General features: G+C 37.5%; 2 protein-coding genes across 3 annotated transcripts in view; one reads left to right on the top strand and one right to left on the bottom strand.

Moving 5' to 3' along the window:
- SEC24D (SEC24 homolog D, COPII component) overlaps positions 1 to 21,644 on the top strand; it is a 232,051-nt gene that overhangs the window by 14,942 nt on the left and 195,465 nt on the right. The window contains exon 2 of the mRNA XM_075420895.1: positions 1,308 to 1,388. The gene's annotated coding sequence lies outside the window, so the exon portion shown is untranslated. The remainder of the gene's footprint in view (positions 1 to 1,307; positions 1,389 to 21,644) is intronic.
- MYOZ2 (myozenin 2) lies at positions 693 to 20,065 on the bottom strand. 2 transcript variants are annotated; one of them, XM_009936495.2, is made up of 6 exons: positions 19,946 to 20,065; positions 19,286 to 19,389; positions 13,706 to 13,875; positions 10,281 to 10,410; positions 8,308 to 8,491; positions 693 to 1,105 (listed from the first exon to the last, which is right to left on the bottom strand). In XM_009936495.2, the coding sequence occupies exons 2-6, from the start codon at positions 19,359 to 19,361 to the stop codon at positions 874 to 876; spliced, it is 792 nt and encodes a 263-aa protein (XP_009934797.1). In that variant the 5' UTR covers positions 19,362 to 19,389; positions 19,946 to 20,065; the 3' UTR covers positions 693 to 873. The 2 variants fall into 2 exon arrangements, with proteins under 2 accessions (XP_009934797.1, XP_075277015.1); XM_075420900.1 differs by lacking the exon at positions 19,286 to 19,389.

The raw sequence follows: 21,644 nt of genomic DNA, 5'->3' as shown, positions 1-21,644 counted from the left end.
TAATAAGACTCTGATACTTGTATTTCTAAAATGTCAGAGCTTGTCAGCATATCAAGAGCAAGAAAACACTATGCTTTTAAGTCCCAGTGTGTACTTTGGCTATAGGGGAACAGGTGTATGAAATTTCTTTCTGGTAAAAAACCCATTTTTGGTAATGTAGCTCAGTGATACTAATGTGGTATGTTTGACTGGTTATGTGAAATTGTGATTAACACATTCTAGACTTGTCCAGGAAATACCTCTGTACTTTTTCATACCACTGCGTAATCTTTGCCGTTGCCAAATTTACTGCATTCTCTGTAAACAAATCCAGGTGACATGCATATTGATGCCCATAATTAAAGCTAAGAGTCAGAAAGAATGAAAATGACGTAAACTTGCTGTTACTGAAGTAAGGACAAAATTCTTAACTTCGGCTGAAAGCAGGGTTGGGAAAAAAGGTTGATTTGTCAGAGCTTATCTTGAGCAGGCAGTACTTGGAGTGCACCGAGTGCCTGTTGTGGTATTGCTTGGTTGTTTACCATAATCAGCATACCTATCAAATCAAATTCCTCGATAGTAGTGTCACTTTTTTTTCTTAATACACTTGTTCTTAAATGGCAAGGAAAGATTTTAGAAATATTGTAGTTTTTGCTGAAGTAAAAGAAGAACATGTAAACACAAATAGAAAGTATCTCAGTCACATTTGCCAAATTAGTTTATTTATGTTATGTCTACAGATGAAACAAGGTGCCAGAAAAGAGACACTGCATCAGACATTATTACTTCAGCTGCCAAGGAAAAACTTTGTCAGTAGCCTATAGTAATATTTGGACCAAAAATACATGGATGTGCAGCTTTCAGCATTTTGTACAGTGTAAAGTACAGCTTCTCTCACAGGTCCTCTGTTTCTGGAACGGTGTTGGAATCTGAAGGCTGAATGAACACTACAGGAATATTCTCGGATGTCCATCCTTTAGGAGTCCTGTTGAAGGATCTTCTGGCAGCAAGAGGGTTTGCAAGGATCATGAATCTGGGATCGTTTAGCATCAGTAGATTAAAATCTGGTACCTTGAATTTAACCAGCTTTGATGCTCTCTCAAAACCACCAAAGGGAGTGGCAACTCTGTAGATATTGGAGAAATAAAAGCAAATGTGCTTTTAAAAATGCCTGTTTCATTTTCCTCCCAGCAGTTGAAAAGAACAGAAGCTATTTTAATGGTACAGATTTGGTACAATTTCTTGTTTACATTTTCAAGCTTTTGGGAAAAGTATTCTGATTGTTTTTGTGGCAAATTCTCTCTAAGATCCAATTTATTTTCCCTCAGGTAAAGCCTAAGGTTTTCTTAAAAATTCAAATGGACAGAAAAGCCAAAGGAAAAAGATGTTGCAAGAAAACCTTGTCGTTGGTGAGTCACAGTTACTAAACTTATTTTGTCTGGTGATAAGTTGGTGAATCTGAAAACATAGTTCAACACATTCTCACTAGCAGGTAATTAGTTTAGGAAGTTCTTACCCCATTTTCTATCCCCATTTGCTTGTTCCTCCCACTACACTGTATTTCAGCACCATATTATTGTACCAGTTAGAATGTACGTGGGTTGTGCTATAAACTTGGGTCACTTCTCCTTTAAACGAAGACCCTTCAAAACAAAGGAGCATTTTAAAATCCACATTATTTCAGCAATCCGATTTATATCATTACTCTCAAACAATTGTAGCAATACCAGTGAAGAGGCAGTAAAGCATAATGTGAGGCAGAAAGGAACAGCCAAAGACAACAGGCTCTAGAAAGGAGGGGAGTGGGTGAGGACTGCTTACTCCAGCTTTGTTTCTAAAGAAAATGTTTATGTAACTAAACCTTGAAACACCGGCTGAAATTGGCCCCTAGTCTTTGGCCAGTATGCTTCATGTTATTTAAATGTAAATGTTCTCCCAGGCAATTAAGCCTAGAAGCTAAAAAGTAAGAAATACTAAGCAAGAACTGGCTGTTACATACATTTACAAATTATTTAAAACAGCAGATACCTCCCATGATTCTTTTATATTTTCAGGTTTCTAGGCTGAAAGAAGAACAGCTGAGTTTTTCCGTCACTTTTTCCAGACTCCTTTGTATAAGCAAACATGACCAAACAGACTGTTACATGTGCTCTGCATTTTGATCAGCTGCATAGCTTTGCTGGGATGTATTCTGGCTGGTTAAGAATGTCAGATTTCTAAGCTACACATGAGCACCTGATTTTTGCAAAGCTAGATACATAGTGGTATGCAAAAAAGAATTCTTGTTGAAATGGAGTTTCACCAGCCTTGGTAGGTTTTGTGTGTTTGATACAAACCAGCAGGTCTGCGGGTGTACATTTCCAGTGGCTTCAGGTGCTATAGCAGAAGCCCAGAGAAATTAATACCAACAGAAACAAAAAGAGATACTTTGAAGATCTGACAAGGATTTTCAACAAGAGAACTATAGATAAAACCTAGGGAGAATTAAGTCCCCAGGAAAAATAAAAGAGATTAAGTCAGAAAAATGAATCTGTGACCTAAAAGAAATGTTACTCGTGTCTCATTACACAGATAATTCACTGAATTTCAGTACAAGGAGCATTTGTTGAAGGTGATAGTGTTAACTCCAAAGGGTCAATCGTGTAACACAAAAAATCATGAAAGCTCTGGGCGTGCATTGCTTACTGGGAGAAGAGCGTTGCTTTGGATTAAGCTCTAACATGGTTTCTCAAATAAAGATTGGATTTTGCAGCAGCAGCCAGTCCTGGCATTAAACTTTCTTGAGGTCAAAGGAAATTCTTACACAAAGTGGTATCAAGCTTTTCTTGTGAAACTCTCTTATAGGTCACAGTGTCAAATTGGATACTGTATAGTACTGATTAAAAATAATTGCTTGGTAATTGGCATAAAGTGAATGTAGTGATCTACATCTTACAGGATAATAAAGATTGTTTTAATTGCTGCTCTAATTATGATACACATTCTCATACTGTTGTAATATTTAATTCTCATCAATATGTAAATTAAAGGGATAATCAATATGAACAGAGCAATAATAGCTGTATAAAATGCAAAACAATTCTATAGTGTAAAACTTCTTCCTTGTAGTATTTTTGTGTTTTAAATACATCGTGTTTCTGTAGATATCATAAACAGGAAATCTTCTATGGAAATTAAAATATCTTTTGTGGGGAAAAACCCCATGTAGTTCCTATACAAAGTCTGGCCTCAGAGAATTACGCATTCCTGTGTGCTAGGCAGAAGCACATGATGATTGACATAAAGGAGACTACAGGAATTGGCTAACAGATGTTCATTTTCCTTCTCAGCAGCAGTATATTTTTGCGAGCAATAACTTGTCTGACAAGGTGGTGTTGTAATGACCTGTGTTGCGTGTACATCAGCTGTATCACTTGAGCTCTGATTCATTGTGGAGAAGCCTAAAACTCATCTGTAAAAAATTTCAGTAGTCGTTGCTCATAAGAAGGCTGGAAATGCTGGTTCAGAGCCATAGGAAGTGGCACCAGGAAGTGCAAGAGATTGTTTAATGTTTGCTTTGCATATTCCTAAAAAGTAGGTGCATGATTTAACAGCAGGCACAACCACATTTATTTTTAGCTGTTGTTTTAGCAGGGCTTCTTTTTTTCATATCCTGCAGTGTTTTTTACTGAACATTATATTGTCTCAATTATTTATTTGGGAAAGTCTGAAAATAGGATTAGCACCTTCAATTACATCACTACAAAGAAAGCGAGTTTCACATTTTAAAATGGAACTGTCATTCTTAGGACATTGTGCTTATTCTTAATTCTGTGCATAAAGGCGACATAGGAGCAAAGAACCCGACTCTGAAAAATGCTCAGAGCTTCATGGTAGCTTAGTGCAAGAGCCAACACCAATTTCACAGAGGTATTTAGGTGCTAAGGAACTGGCTAAGCACCCAGCTTCCACTGATCTCACATCACTTCAAATGAACACTCAAAATTCCTTTGAGGCTCTAGATCTCAGCATTTTTACAGTAGAGTTCAGAATCCATTAATCAATAAAAACAGAGCCCAGTCCAGATGGATTGGATTCCTGTAGTTTTTTTGAAAAAGCAGTCTTTGGGAACTGAGAAAGCTGAGCAAGAATTTATCTGGTAGGAGAGGCAGAACTGGTCAGACTTGCTTGTCTTAGGTGAGTAAGACATAGTGCTTTGTATGTTACTCATAACCCTACCTTTGACATTTTATCCAGCTCCAAGAAAGCAGATGGAATAAAGGTACTAATTTAGCTAATATTACAAACTCCTGAGCAAATGTAGATTCATGCTGTCTTTCCAACAGATGATTAGGTGCTTCCACGCTGGTGAAAGAGGCAATAAAATTTTTCACCAGTTAATAGTTCTTCAATCCTAATAGGCCTTAATCTCCAGGAGTAATCAGGTGGTGTGGCTCTGTTCTGCAGCATTTCTCTGCTAGTGTAGATTACTTTTCATCCAGGAGGAGGAAGGGTAGCCTTATCTCAACAGTCTGTTCAGAGATCCTCAGAACCCAGTTTCTCTGATCATGCACTCTGTCTAGTGCTATGTGCTGCTAACCCATCACTGGCTGTCTCACAGAAAGCCCGGCCTCAGAAGGCAAATGTGCTTGACAGTTTCTCCCACTGCTTCTTCCTTCATTGACCTGCCAGCGTTGCAAGATCCCTGCAACATAAAATGCGTACTAGACCCCAGCTAATACCTCTATGAATTCCTTAGTTCTGATTCTGCTGCTATTATAAAAACCACACTGCTACAGGATCCAGAGTTGCCTCTTCATCATTGGCAGTGGAAAAAAATGTATGAATGCTGTTTAATGCTGAATATAGTTTTAAACCATGCATGTGTGTGTTTGTTCCAACACATCAGATGTCCCTAGCTGCTAAGGTTGTGTTGCTTTTACAGTTTGTTGTGTAACAAGGAAGCTGAAAGGAACCTGAATATGGCCTGTAAAGTCCGAGTGCTGTTTTAACAGATACCACGGAATGAACTGGGAAGAATCTCAGGCCCATTTCCTTTGGGAGTCCTGTGCACCACACTTACTGTTAACCACATCCCCTCCTGACTAATGATGGCTTTCCAGTGTTCTGCAGGAGAACAAACATAATGGCACTTCATTGAATGATGAAGCATGATAGAAAGCCTGGATTGATATGCTCATTGATAACAGAACAGTGCCATTATATTGCCCTTTGTCTCATACAGTATCATTTGCTTTCTCTCCAAGACTTCAGTTAAAGAAGTTAAGGATGCTGTGACCTAGATGCACAGAATGACTTAGTAGGACCTAGACACAGAAGTCCAAAGAGATAACTCACTTTACATGTGAAGCCCATAGGCTGCTGAATTCCTGAGATGCCTGATGTTTTCCTTATACAAATGCTCAGATCTGCCTTAATCTTAGTTATACTGGCAGCTGCACCTATCTTACCCCAAAGCTCATCTGTGATTGTCTAATTAATAATCTTTTGCCTAAACTTCCATGCTTGAAAATACACATAATGTGCTACTGCAGCAAGCAAAATAGCACATCTGCAGCATTTCACTCAAAATCCGTGGCTTGCAAGTATTGAACCTCTGTGTCAAATAATAGCATGTCTGTGACCAGAGCTGTTGTGGAAGAGATTTTGATTCTCTTCAGTCTGAGGACATTTCTTTATAAGAGTGGACCTAACTGCTCACATACAGTATTCCAGCAAAAATGCCACTTAAACATAAAAAATTACTGGGATTAGACAGAGTAGGACTCAGCCTAGACATCAGGCAACACAACTAATAGCAGGGAAGTGTAGGTGCTGTTTTCTGCTTCTGAATCTGTTTAGTTTACTGTAAGCAGTAATCAAAGAAAGTGCATTGAAAGATCTGGATACTCAGATGTAGGCCCGGGTTTCTCTTTCCAAAAGTTAATTGTTCAGCTAGAGAAAGATGTTTACTCCCTCTAGCCCAAATAAGTTTATTATTTTCTGCACTATGGCACAGGTCTTAATAAGGGAAGTGAAGAGTGTTCCCACCTCTTCTGTGGAAGAGCTGGAAAGCAGGTTGTTACACCTCTCCTCAGGATTTGACATTCCAGTAGAAATAAATCCAGGCTGGCAACATTCTAGGAAAATACTCTTTCCAAATAAATGAACCTTATTGTCTAAACAAATTTTAAAAGAATACATGTGACCCCTGCTCTGTTTTTGGAAAGGAAGACCTTAATTTAGCCCTGCCCTGAGACAGGCACACAGAATTAGGTGCTGCTGGGCTTAGCAAAGAAAAATTTAAGTCACATTTAGCCTTCTCTGTAATGTTTTCTATTGCTTAGTTTGGCATGCAGTGTGCTGTCTGTTTTGACTCCCATAATCAGACATCTACTCTCCTGTGCATTTTCAGGAGTGTGGACACCTAAGTCATGGCTGTAAAATCCTCCCCAAGAAGCTAGTACCTTGAATTTCAATTTTGCAAATTCTCAGTTTCTTTTTGGATCTACTCCTTCTTGCTTGAAAACATAAATCTGAGCGTACTGTATGTAACAGCTTTTCTAGGTCTACCAGGCATCCTTTTATTTTGTTCTGGATGTGGACTTTTTCCACAAGAAGCAGCGTTGTGGCAGATTATATTTGTATGCCTTATGTTTTGAATTCACCAACTTCACAGTCTGAATGTGGATTTACGTGCAAGGTTTTAGGTTTTTATGGCAGTTACAAAGGAGAATATTGACCTTTACCTTATATGAATGTACACATATTCAAGAAATTCGGACTGTGGTGAGCCACAGTTCTGCTATGTTGTTCATACAGAAAATCCTCATAGAAAGAAATCTGAACAGTTAGTGTTGTAAAGAGGACAACTAACAGAATATGGGACCACAGAGCAGCTAAAAATCCACAAAGAAGCCATCAGATACCATCTCAAGATGCATATCCCTGTTAATGGGGCCTCTGTGCCCTGTCTGATCCTGTCTTTTACAGTAACGACTTGCATGCTGGGCTCAGAATCTCTCTTGTGAGAGAGAGAACTGATTCTGTCTCTATTCCATGTATATGTATCTTTGGCATTCTCTTGTTGGTTTGGTTTTTTTTTCAGTTACAATAGCCTTATTACATAAACTGTGCTGTTTCTGTTCCAATGTTAGCCAGCTGTGGCATGTCTCTGACTTGTATTTGCTGTTTCGTCTGCTGAGAAGAGTGTGCCGCACAGACTTAATTATTAACATGGCTATGTATTTTGCTGTTAGGAAATCAGAATTGATGTAGTGTTTGCAGTGCCAGTTTTGGTGTTACATTGTGTAATTTTTCAGTCCTTGCACTCACAGTTGAGGTCCACCTCAACGGCAGAAACACAAGGGTGATGTTTGTGGTATTTTTCTTAAGTTTATATTGCCATGAACCATTTTCTTTTTCAATAGTTTGCTGTTTGGCATTTTGAGGAAGGGTTTTGGTTTGGCTCAGCCATTTGGAACTCAGCAGGGGTTATTTAGGGAAAAATAGTCCATAACTTCAATATATAACAATAGTGTGAGTGGTATGAATGAAAGCAAAAGACTTAAGTAAGGACGTGTTTTAAAACTTTTAAAATAGTTCAAAACCTAATATTGTCCATATATCTAGAAGTTCTACTGGAAGCCTTCATATACTAGTTACTGTGTAAATAACTTCATTCTTAGATCCTGTTCTGCTTTAATTGTGTTTTAAATTTACTTGTAAAGTTTTATGTGTTAATTTATTATCAAAAGTTGTTGAAGATATAAAAAATGTTAAATGCAATAAATATGCAATCTGCAAACTATTCAGTGTGAGCAATTGGTTGAAGGATAAAGTTCATAGTACTGTTCTTGCCTAAAAAACAAACCATGTGAGTTGTATTTAAAAAAAAAAAAAGAGTGGTTTGCATTATTCCACTTACAGTCAAAGTTTTGACTGAGAGTTTCCCTGATAGATATTATCATCCCATACCTACTGAAGTCAACAACAGAAACACTGAAAGGAGTTTGAAGCATTGCTATAGGCCATGTTTCCCATTAATTGAATACACTGGATTCTGATTCTTTCTTTCTTTCTTTCTTTCTTTCTTTCTTTCTTTCTTTCAATATTTCCAACAGTTCATCTTACATTCCTGGTTCTACAGTTTAATTTTGGGTCCATACTTTAGAGCGAGACCAGTTTCCTCCTTGATGCTCCTCTTTGCCACTTGAATGTGTCTGTGTGTTTATGTTTGTGCATATACTTGCAAACACAGGGGGTAGGTTTTTTTACAGCTGGTGGAAACATTTCATTTCATAGTAATTTTTCTCTGCACTGTAAAATTAAGTGTCCATTCGGAATTACCTGTTAAAGCTTCTGTAGTCAGGCAGTTCTGGCTTTGCTTCAGGTTTAAAAAGTTTGGGATATAAAGCTTCCAGCAGCTCTGGATCATCCCTGATGGCTTCTATCCAGGGAGACTGATAATACTTTGGCACAGAAGTAGTGTTGAACTTTTCAGGAGGGATTTCTTTGAGTGGTCCAGAATATCCTGCAAGGCGATCAAGGCAAAATGATTATAATACTTCGTGTTTTCTGCTTCCTTACCATGATCCTGTGTAACTAGGAGTAACATACCATCATTTCACAGTTAGGTGAAACAAATAAACAATTGGATCAAATCACCTGGCAAAGCTACAGAGAAACAGAAAGCTGTCAGGAGCAATTTTTAGCCTTTTAGATAACTGCTCCAAAGTATTCTACCCTCTTTTGAGACTCGGAGTATTTTTCAGTTTTATATAAATTTCTTTCAATCATTATAAGCATTTGTTTTAAACCAGACTGTAGCTACACAGCCCTTGAGCTGAATTAACAAAAGTATTTCAGAAACAGCATTTTGGTTAAAACTAAGATAATTCTGTAGTATTTGGGTGAAATTTTCCAAAAGTATTAAAAGGACTTAGGATCACAGCCATTATAGTGGAGGGTTTGGCTTTGCCTCTGCCTTAGATACTTTAAAATGTCCTAACTACTTAGTTCTCCCGTTCTTTCTGTCATCTGAAAAAGTGAAGAATCAGTTGTTTTCTCTGCATAATCATCTAAGGATCAGGCTCTGATCAGAATTTTACTAAACATAAATTCCATATTCAGTGTGATTTCTTCTAAAGCCAAGTACAGTATGGCAGGAGTAAAGATGGGATGGGTGGGGAAAGCCAGACCTTAACGTACAATTTGAAAAATTAAAATCAGCAAGGGATTACCCTTTTATATATTTATAAATATACTATTTATTTGAAAAACAAGGGAAATATTTTCTACTCTTTTACCCCCGCACTACATCTAGCTCTTAAAATTAGTGCTGTTTCCTTCTATGAGCTTAAAACCCCCACTGTGGTTTAATATATACTGCTTTTGCCAGCCTTTTTTTACCTAAAGAAAGGCTTGAAGATTTCTGTCACGTCTTAGCAATGGACATTACCTCTGTTCACATCGTATTTGACCGATGGATACACAGAGTCTTAGCAGTCACTAACAGAGTAGCATTGACCTAGTTTACATAGACTGCAAAAGGTCTGCACAAAACATGTATTGAGTAATTCTGAACAAAGAAGGAATTTGTAAACACCACTGTCTGCTCATGGATAATTCATAAACAGGAAGAAGGGCTATATCACTGAATAAATTAATTAAAACAAATTATCCTTCTCTAGTCTTTAAAGAATACAAAATAAGGCCTTCTTGTGGCTCACGGCTTTAAATAAAGGCAACAGTACCCTCACAGTGAAGGACTTAAAAAAAAAAAGAACAGTTTATACAGCCAGAGGCAAATTCCTTTTTAAGTTACTGTGTAAAGGTTTCTAGCGAAAATTGCAGTGACTTCGGATTTACATTTATGGGTAATTAAATTACAATGGATAAGAAAATTTCGGACAATTTCAGAAAATTTCAGACTCTTGAGCAGTGTCTTGCATATTAGAAACAAAGATTTCACAGGAAAAATCAATATATTAATCTGGTTTTAAATCTGATAATCTGTTTCTCAATATTTATGAGACCAGTAAATATAGGAGCAGTCTCTCTTGATATTAATGTATGTTTTCAGTTTAGGGAGAAGTAGTACAAAAGGGATATAAAATCTTTAAAAATGAACAGAAGTGACTAAGAGCACCACTTTACATTTCTGTGGGAGATTCTGATTAGTTATCTGACTCAAATTTATCAATTTCTAACAGTAAGTCCATTAACAGATTCTTGTTGAAGACACTATTTTATTAAGAGGTCCTTCCTCTGCTGCGAAATGAGAACTAAATATATTTAATGTCTGTAAACTCATATATTACCTGGAGCAATGTTGTCAGGGTGTGGTGGGCTCCGGGGATCAGGTGTGTTCGGAGGTGTCATTGGGGCATGCTGGGGAATTCCTTCAACGCTGAGGCCATCCATTTTAACACTCTGTATGGGTTCTCCACGCTGCATTCAAATAGAAATAAATACCATTGACAGCACAGGTGAAAAAACCCTCTGTGATTCTCTGCTGAGGGTTGGAGTGATACTCCAATTTACAGCCCAGATCTGAGACCCGGGGTATGCTGTCCGAAGGCATACTGTGCTGCTCTTCGGTACCCTGTTTGCTGGATAGCACTCCTCGGGATTTTCTAGCTGTTAGCCAGAAGATGAAACAGTTTCACAACTCTGTTACCTTGGCTATGTAAGCAAGAAAGGATAATTTTTCAGTATTAAGAATGATATCCCATTGAAATTTTAAATGTCTGTATTACAAGTGTATGAATGCTTTATTGAAAAGATTGGAGGTGGTGTGAGCTAGGTCAACAAGACTCCTGAAGCCTTATAACCATCCAGCTGAGCTGTCTGACCTTTTCCTAAATTTGGGGCATGTAAATATTGATATGCAGTCTATGAAGACAGCTCATCCCATCTGCTGCTTACACCAATCACAAGGAAATTTGTCTGTGCACATGAACTGTGTGGTTCACAGCAAAGAGTAGATCTGGTCACTTTTGCAGGGGGGCCCAAAAAATGTGTCCCTTGGGTCACTGGATGCTAGAAGTTGCTATGTGCCAGACAGAGTGCCCTTGCTACCCAAAGATTCAAGAAATCTGGCAAGTCTGAGCCATTTGAGGTTCAAAGCACTGATTCTTCAAAGCTGCTCTTCCCATATCAGTTCAAAATTCACTGCATTTGTTGAATTGCTTTTGTTTGGGGTTTTCTTTTCCTTTATTTGTAATAGAAATAACAACTTCAGTGCAGCTCACTTTCTGGAGATTCATGATATGCTGTTATTTTCCACCCTCCTATTGGGTCATCAGTTCTAAGGAAACATCCAAAGGCTTAATCATTGTTGAATAAATATAGAATTAGAGTCTCATAAGAAGTCAGTATCTTATTTTAGCTATGACACATAGGCTAAAAGCAGTTTAAATATAGACTGGTTTAGAGTAGGAGTTTCTTGAAGTAGGAAAGCAAACAAATAATAATTGTTTAACATTGAAACAAAAAAAGATTAAGGCAGTATGTTTTCTAGCCATCCTGAAGTATGTTAGAGAGATTAATTTTGGCAGGCAGAATCATAAAGATGATAAAGACAACACTAATGGTGGATAAACAGGCATTTAAACGAAGGGAACAGAAACCAAAGAGGCATCATTTTTTCACTTCAGAATGTCATACTGACTGTACAGCATGTGTACTCTGTGTTTTTGTGGGAAGAAGTAGACTAGAGGGGAACTGCTGTGTCAGACTTTGTAGGAAAAGCATGGAAGTGGATACAGAAATTCTGACGACATTGATGGTGTTGTGCTCAGAATTTATCTGTGTAACTTGTAATGCTCAATGGAGGGAGAAATTGGGGGACCAGTATTCATAGATGGGCTTCTAAATACTAGTGTTCTAATAATAGTTTTGGATGTTCAATGGAGTTATTCAGATTTTTTTTGTATGGGATTTCTTTTGTGCAGATTTATTTTTAAAAGGTAGATTTATCAAAACTCAAACACGATCCCATTAGATCCCTGTGTAAAATTTCTGTTGAATGAGTGACCAAAGAAGTCTGAAATGTCTTCAGCATAAAAAAAGAAACATAAAAATTTTTCTTCTATGACACGGGATATCAAGACATGCTTTACTTCCTGAGTAAAGTTAATTTGTTTATGGGAAATGTAAAGGCCACAGAATTTGAAATGAATTTACCTTTACAGTCAACGAAGCATAGAGAATTCCATCTTCAATAAGGGAACAAAAATATTTTAGAGATTTCAACTGCGATACTGGAAATACTGAACTCAACTCCAGTAATAGCCTCTCTGACTGTTGTGAGATCCCTCAACATTTTGATTAGCATGGACAACGGTAAATTGCAAATGCCTCTTTTATTGTCTGCTCCCAAAGCCTCCTTAGAGGTGCAACTAGACAAAAAGTTTCCTTAGAGTCAACAAATTGCATTCATTTTATTTTTTCTGGTTAATTTATGAGTATGTGTGTATTTTCTATAGTAAAATTCGACAGAATATGAGCAAGCCCCCTTTTGGTGCTTTGGTGTTCTGATTAATAAATTATTTGTTTCCTATTTGTGTCAAAGCAAACTTTAGATTATATCACAACAATACAGTACATATAGTTACTGTTTTTCTTATCCCAAGTGAAGATTAAAGAAGAATTGAGTCAAAGTTTTTGTATGGATTCTGTAGGGGTTGGATGCTAACACAATCATAGCACCACCTATGCAATGACTATTATAAAAGCTTCAGGGAAAGAGAATTGCTGTTCTATAAGAAATATTTCCTAGGTTAATTAATAATAATTAACTTTTGTAGCTTGTATTTCTTCTCATCTTCAAAGCAACTTAAAAGTACTGGGACTAATTCTGCTTCCTTAGTTGCGTACGTTTGTATCTGAAATCAGTGGGGGTGAAGACACGTAACTGAGAATCAGAATTTGATACAATACTGGAATTAGAGGGGCTGCTTACGTGCTGTACTAGACTGGGCGCAGAGTATTCATGTTCAAATAATGAAACCTTGCAGCACATTGGACAGTTAGATAAAATTTATGAATGTTGTGGTCCCTATTTTCAGAGGTTAAGCAAAAGGTTTAATATTTTGCAAAGACCACAGATGAGACAAATGCCAGGTGGATTTACTTCCTGCCATTAGGGTTCCAAGGGTATCACTAATGCTTCAACCCAGTTTCTGAAGGACTAGTTCGAAGAATAATTGTCTTTCCATGACATGTTCTATCCTTTTTCTCCCTGTTGAGACAGGCAGGCCAGAAGTGTATTAGTGCCTTGAGTCATTTCAGCTATTGAGTCATTTTGCTGCATGGGAGCTACACTGAGACCCCCAACCTGTTTTAATAAAAATACTTACTGGTTGCATGAAAAAGACTCTTATTTCTTCCAACATTTTGAATGTCATTAACTAGTTAATTTTCACATTAACTAGTTAATTTTCAGTAGTCAGTTGTTACAGAATAAGAACTCTGATCACTAGTAACCTGAATCAGATTTGAATGAGTATGATTTGAATTTGATGTCCTTAAGTATTAAGGCTTTCAGATTTTTTATTTGTTTCTAGAAACTCAATAAAATACAAATGACTTGTTTCCTGTTAGCCTTGTTCTAGTACAAGATTTTACTTTCTGAAACATTCTTTCTGAAACTACAAATAAATCATATGTGATATCTATCACGAGCATCAACGGAACCCCAGGCTAGTCTCATTTCATTAATAAGTTATTACAAAATACTCACATTTCTTGGCTTGTTTGCTATATAGTGATAATTTTCATATGTGTATTTGTCAGATCTCCGCTGACGTCTCTTGAAGAGTCTTGCACCTCTGTTGCTGAGTGTTGATAGTTCCTCTACCATGATATCTCTGGGGGTGCTGACCTTTTTTCCAAGGTTTAAGCTGGGTGAGACTGCAAAACAATGGATAAATACATACCTTTGTTTTTCTTAAATGCCTAATATTGCATACCCTACACCTGAAATCCAACATATCAATGCGTAGTTATCTAACACATAACACAGCTTCATACGGTGTTAGTGAAATTAATCACTCTTCCAAAATTTTAGCAGAGTATTCAACACCACAAACCTTTTTTTTCGAAGATGCTAAAGCACTTCAAGCTCCGGATTTACTTCAGTTGAATGGCATTCAGCTGTTATCAAAATCAGGTCTATAATGTGCTATGCACCATCATAATAACAGACTGGTAAAAAATGCCTTCTGCTGAAACCAGGAACAAAATTCCATCTGACCCCAGTGTTCCCACATCAAACCTTGTTAGCTTTGTGTGTCCTGCATTGGATAGATGAGCAAGTAACCTCTTTTAAACATACCTACCAGTATCTTCTTGCTTATAAACATTTTTTTTTTAGTTCTTCTTTAATATTCTGCTTGCTTTTGAAATCCAGGGCATATTTTGTACTTTGACAAAAGTTTACATTAGAAAGTCTGTATGAAACAGTATTTTTAGACTATTTTTAAAGAAGCTTTCAAAATAAAGCTCAAGGTGTTGAAAATGAGAGCCCTAATGAAGAATTACAACATGCTACTAGAAACTGATATATTTAGAACATTTTCTTTTAAATTCTCTCTAAGAGGAAACTGAATTCCTAGATACAATATTACTTTATTCACTGCTTGGGAAAATTTCCTTCTTTGTCTTTAGTGACCTCCTGGGAAATTTGAAGATGAAAATGCATAAACAGTGGAAGGGGAGATCAACTGGGACTGTAAATGGGGAACTCTGAATATCAGAAACTACTGGTCATCTTCGTGGTACTGTTCTGGAAACTGGGATGCTGGTAGCAATGAGTGACCTGTTGCTTAGTGCCTGAACTCTCTCACTAGGTGTCCTCCACCTATAGATAAAGCTTAAACCTTAGAATACAGTAACTTCAACACTGAACAAACTATTTTCTATTGATATATTTCTGCTTAGAAGGTTGTAGAATTTAACAAATATAGCAATAATTGGTTCACATAGAAAAAAACAGAATTTTTAAGAAAATAATTCCTATTGCCACTTTAATATTTATCATTTTATTAATTGAAATTGTTCTCCTCAGTTGTTCATAAGCCTCAGGATTAAAAATAGGAAGATGAAGTGTGTTTTGAGGATCATATAAATGGTCTAGTATGTTTATTTGATCCACTTATTCAGTTACATTCTGTTATTTCCTTAATAATGAGACATTCTATTCTTCACATACTCTTGTGGTCTACAGGATTTAAAACTCTGAACTTTGACATATTTTAGTGCATTAAAATGAAATTAAAGCAAACTATATGTAAGACACTGTATCTTTCTTCCAGAGTAAGCACACAGGAAGCCCAGTTTAAAATTAACATTGCAAATTAATTAACTCAGAAGGTACCTAATGCCAAAGTTAACATTGTATATGCAGGGTTTCATTCTGAGTAAATGGCATGTTCAACATGGCATGTATCTCCTAGTAACTTTATACTGGAAAAACAATGTGATTTGCCAACCTTTAGGAAAACTTAATTGAGACAGTTATATTAAATATTAGCTGAAGCTGTATAGACAAGAGTTTTCCATGCAGTAAATCAAACAAGTTTGTGGGCCCTGGAGTGCACCACTGTTGATCCACTTCTGTTCATACTGATTTCAATTGAATGTTTGCAGTAGATTTAACTGGAGCAAGAGCAAGCTAAGTGCATCGTGAGCTAGAGCATGCGATTCTGCTTTAAAAATAGTACGCGCAAAAAATCCTACCGCCCTCCTGTTATTTAAGAGGTAACTACCAAACAGAGAGTTCTTAACATGGAAGAAAATGACTCAGCTTGCCCAGTGTAGCCATATCAGTGACAGATAGTGGTGGGTTTTTGGCTCTGTGGTTAAGTGCACTAGTTATTGGCCTGTGGCCTGAAATTTAGACTGACAAGACATACTTTGATTTTGTCATTTCTCAGGATGACACTGGGGGTATGGACTGTTGGATGGTTTTATATTACTGAGGGGTAAGAAATTTACCCCCCAAATCAGCAACATTTTCATGTAGAAAAAGCTTTTCTTCATTGTACACAGGTGGGTAGTATGTACAACCTCAGAGACTGGGTGCCAAGGTGATTGCAGATCTTCGTCCAAACCACTCAGTATTCTTCTGGGACATGCTGGATGTTAACTATTTTGGGCCTTGCTGTTCCCTTACATACGTACTGTGCTTGTTAATGTTAACTGAAGGCTCCAAGGTACTTTGTAACCCACAGTTGTGTACTATCGTGGATCCAGGCAGCATCCCAAAAACGTAAGTGTGAAGTTCATTTGAATCCCTTGCCAACTAAAATCTAATCACCTGTCTAGTTTTATGATGTGTCTAGGGATTGGTTCAGTGTCAGTACAGAAAAGGTGACGAAGAATGAGAAAAGGAGGACATTTAAAGGATGACAGAAAGAGAATATAAATGTCATAAACGGACATGGAAAATTAATACTGGAAGTTTAATTCATAGTTTAATCCTAATCTTAACCTTTTAGCTTCATTTCTTAATTTGTTCCTGGCAAATAATTCCTGTCCTGTGCTTAAAATCATAACCAAATGTATTTAAATATGATTTATGTAGTTCCTCCTGCATTCACCACCTAATCCCTCTTTAATCCTCCAGTTTACACTCTTCTAAATAACTTAATCTGGATTATAAATTTCAATAATGAGTATCAGACAGTATGTTTGTTGCAGTGTCAGAAATAAGGTTTTTTAACTATATCATGAAAGATAGTTAATCCTGTGGCTACTGAGGATTGCATTCAAGAAATAGTATAGAACAGGCCATGAGACTTAAGTGTAACTGAGGGCTAACCTGATGAATGCCAAGGGTGTCTTTAAACATATGGATTTTCTTACATGTTTACCTCTATCAAGTAGCCTTAGAAATGTTATGATTAGTCCAAATCTGCCAGTGAAAAACCAAGGGGTTGAGGAGGTCGCTACATGCACACGCTGATTTACTACTACAGTCTCTCTTCTGAGACCATAAGAGGGTTTACAGTTAGTGTCTATTCCTGCAGCATTTTATGACGTGTCAAACTTCTCTAAAACACAAAGTCATGTCCCATAAACCAAGAGGAGGTGTGATCTTTCAGTCATTACCAGTCTTGCCCAGAGATTGTTGATCTTTGAGACAGTGATAAAAACTTGGCTGATTTTGTATCTTTTCAATAACTGTTTCTGCTGTGAATATCTTTTAACAAAGAATTTAAGATCCACTGTTTACATGAAAGCATTATAATAAAGGGGCTGAAATAAAAATGCAGTAGGTATGCTTTCTGTGTGTCATTCCAAGCTACCAGGGCCTGCATTACAGAATCTTCTGTTACTGTTTACCTCTGTTAGCAGTGAAGAGTTTCATAGGTCTGTGCGACTGACTGAAACAGTACATTAAATTTTTACATAATTACCAGGTGCAAGACCTTCATTACTAACACCGATGCAAAACCCATAAAGACAGCAGTTCACCCGCCAGATCTCAGGTTTAGCTTATTGAATTAACAATTAGGGAAAAAATAAAATGTCAAAAATTAATAGAGCTTAATTTAGTCATTTAAAAACCAGGTTTCTTCTTGAGTTTTCCAAGAATTGTTCAGATTTGGTCCCAAAGAACTAGCGTATACTTTGTGTGATTGTAGCTTTGATTATCCTTCTGTTTCTTTGCTGGTTTCACTGAGCTTGGACAGTTATAAATTTCGGACTCGTACCACACCCATTTAGTGAAATTTCATAATTTTTTTAAACATTTAAATGTCCCAGGCATCCAAAGAACATGCAAAAGTAGAATGCACACTTAAAGGATTAGTATTGCCTTCAGTGGCCACGTATCACAAGCATATCTTGCAGGATAAACTGTCATATCTATGTGTATGAATCTGAACTTGACAGCAAATCTGATAATACGTAAGTAATAAAAAGGACAGATTATGTGAAGCAAATGACAAGCATCAGTACAGATTATCCAATAACTCCAATGATTTCAAGGACTGTATGGTAAATTTATTGGTATTGCTATGAATAGTAGCAACATTTACCATGTGAAATGCCTGGTTCCACACAAACATATAAAAGATTTTTTTTTTCCCTGAAGAGCTTATAGACTGTTTCAGGCACATACAGTACTCGGGTCTACAATACCAAAAAAAAAAAAAAAGAGAAGTTTTAATGAAATCTGTGAGGGCAGATTGGCTTTCAGACTTGGTGTGTGTTTGGTGGAGAAAGGAAAGAGGAAAAAGGTATTTGCTTAGGAATAGAAATTACAGAAAAAAAACTATAGAAATATCAGAAGGACTAGGACCAGGCACTGAAACTCATCGTTTCTTTTCCTAAAAACCTGATGTCTCTTGTCCTACTCTTTCTGCAGTCACAATGATCAGTGAGTGAGTACAATAACCATCTTCAAATTCTTTGGATCAAAAGCCCACAAGAAAGATTTTCAATACTGGAATTTAATGTTCAGTTTTATCCTCTGTGAGTGGTATGATTTTCATAAATTCTAAATATTAGTGGAGCTCCCTGTTTTTTTCACTGAGGCTTGTGAGATGCTTATCACTTTTAAAACATCAGTCTTTTATGGAGATGGTAAAAAAGGCTTAATGGGGAGGATTGGAAGGACCTCTAAAAGCATCCAGCACATACCTAATGAAAGCCAAGCAGATTTATATTCCCAACTGAGTTAATTGCTTCTTAAGGTGTCCCACTAGAAGCATAATTTTAAGAACCTGTTTCAGAAAATTAAACTACCTTCTCGTAAGTGTCTGCATTTTCATAAGTTGAACAACAGAAAAGAAAAATTTCTTCATATAAGATTAATTGGTCTCTGTGCATTAGAGAGAATTGCCAAATGCTAGTAAAATTGGTTAGTTACAAAGATGAAGTTTGAGAGGAAGGAACAGAGATGTAAACATTTGTTTCAAAATTTTTTATCATTCATATGAAAAAGCAGGGTGAAACAGCAAAAAACGAAGATATAGATGAGCATGTTTCTTAGGTGATAGCCTTTTAAAATGGAATGAAGTCATGTTATTAACCCCAAATAATATTCTGATAGGCTATCCTGGCAGAATGTACATCAGCTGTTAGATTACTTCATTCCTCCACAGCAGTTGTTCATCTGAAAATAGCTTTCAAATGAAAAGAGGCAACTACAAAAGGATTAGTTACCATAGCCAGCATGATACTCCCACAAGATTATTTATGGCAAAACACCCAGAGACAAAGCTGTAAGAGAGTTAAACTCTATGATTAAAAAAATATATTAGGGAGGGCTAGAGGACATTGCATATACAGTAAGCTGGGTTCAGCGCTATACCATTTCTCTGTATTTCATCCATAATGGCTGATGCTTGTTGTTTCCTCTCTTTGACCATGGCAGAATGTGATAACATTGTGATTTTCTGACACGATTTTTCCTTGCTGAAAAAAAACAACACATTTTTACATTGTTGAGCCAGCTTGCACGATTCAGCCAACTTTAATTTCTAATAGCCTGTTTAGAATGGCTGAATAGTGAAGTTAGTTATTTCTGATTTAGAAATACTGCACTTTTAATTGTGCAAAATGCACTGGCAGTGTTTGCTTGCAGACAAATGCTAGGACACATTCTGATGGATAGAAGTTTCAAAGGAATTGACTTTGAGTTGGCTACATAAATTCTGTAGCAAAATCAGTGTCAGTGGTCTAGGCCTTCTCACATCTACACATTATATTAAAAGATGTAAATTCATATCTAATATTTTAATTGCATCTTGGTTCATGATTTCAGAAATGTTACATTTTGACATTTCTTAATCTAATAAAGAATTCGAGGAATTCAATGAGATGCTCTGGCATCTTTAAAGAAAGTGCATTTCTGGCTAAGTAAAAAAAATAATCTTTTTAATTGCAGAGTCAAGAGGTTACATAAATGTCTTTTATATGACAATTTGTAGGACAGACAATGTCAAAATATTTCAGGAAACAAAACACTTACCCTACTGTTTTGTTGTGCAGAAAAAAGCGATCTCAACCCTTTAGTTGAAGCTTCAGGAGTTAGTTATGTATGGGGATGACCTGCCTGGTCCAGGATGGTTTCTACCCTTGTGCTTGAATCTGCATGGTACCTAGTACCGAGACAAACTAGGGGCTGATCCTCTTCAAAGGGATTGGCATCCAGCTGACATCAACCAGTTATATATAGAATCAAACACTCCAGCCACTCATATCTTCCTGGTGAAAGAAGAGAACAGAAAAGATTCAACTGCACCCACAACAAAGAGAGTTTATATCCCTTTCAGAGCTTATTGGAAGGTTTAATGGAATGCTCTCCTCGTACTCATGCAGATCATCTCCTCGTCACCTCTGAGAATAATAATCTCCGTGTTATAACTAGGAAAGAGACATTTAAAAATAAGGTGTTAAATATATGGATGGGCAAGACTGTATCAGATGAGAATGGCACGAGCTAATCCTTTAGTGAAAGATGAAACCATGCTTCAATAGTAGCTGATGGCTAAAGTCGGTGGCAGATGGCTGATCTACAAAGACTATTCTGAAAAAGAAATCAGAAATTTTTCAGTGTTATATGTGGTAGGGAGTAATTTCTCAACAAGCACATGCCTTGCAAACTGTTACTTAAATTCTCTTACTTTTCTTTGTACATTAGGAACAGAAACCTGCAGTAATTTAAAACTTACTAATGTTCAGCATTCCAGGATACTGTTGTATCAATTTATCAAAGAAATGTGTGATATGTAGAGCACAGATATTTCATGACGGCAAAAACTTCAGACAGAAAGAAACAGAGGCAGAAGGAAACATTCCTCCCTTAGCATCCTGTCTGAATGCAGCTAACTGAATCATAGAATCATAGAAAGTTTTGGGTCGGAAGGGACCCCTAGAGGTCATCTAGTCCAACCCCCCCGCAGCGAGCAGGGACACCGCTAACTAGATCAGGTTGCTCAGAGCCCTGTCCAACCTGGTCTTGAATGTTTCCAGGGATGGGGCCTCCACTACCTCTCTGGGCAACCCGTTCCAGTGTTTCACAACCCTCATTGTAAAGAATTTCTTCCTTGTATCCAGCCTAAACCTACCCTGTTTTAGTTTAAAACCATTACCCCTCGTTGTGTCACTGTTGTCTCTACTAAAAAGATTGTCCCCATCTTTCCTATAGGCTCCTTTTAAGTACTGAAAGGCTGCAATCAGGTCTCCCCACAGCCTTCTCTTCTCCAGGCTGAACAAGCCCAGCTCTCTCAGCCTGTCCTCATAGGAGAGGTGCTCCAGCCCTTGCATCATTTTTGTAGCCCTCCTTTGGACCCGCTCCAACAGTTCCATGTCCTTCTTGTGCTGAGGGCTCCAGAGCTGAACGCAGGACTCCAGGTGAGGTCTCACCAGAGCAGGGCAGAGGGGCAGAATCACCCCTCTCGACCTGCTGGCCACGCTTCTCTTGATGCAGCCCAGGACACGGTTGGCCCCCTGGGCTGCCAGCGCACATTGCCGGCTCATGTCCAGCCTTTCGTCTATCAGTACCCCCAAATCCCTCTCAGCAGGGCTGCTCTCAATCCTTTCATCCCCCAGCCTGTATTGATACTGGGGATTACCCTGACCCAGGTGTAGGACCTTGCACTTGGCCTTGTTGAACCTCATGAGGTTCACACCGGCCCACCTCTCCAGCTTGTCCAGGTCCCTCTGGA

Source organism: Opisthocomus hoazin, chromosome 5 (genome assembly GCF_030867145.1).
Source record: "Opisthocomus hoazin isolate bOpiHoa1 chromosome 5, bOpiHoa1.hap1, whole genome shotgun sequence".
Taxonomy (NCBI): Eukaryota; Metazoa; Chordata; class Aves; order Opisthocomiformes; family Opisthocomidae; genus Opisthocomus; species Opisthocomus hoazin.
The sequence above is the reverse complement of the archived record's forward strand: the minus strand, read 5'-3'. Positions and strand labels throughout refer to the sequence as shown.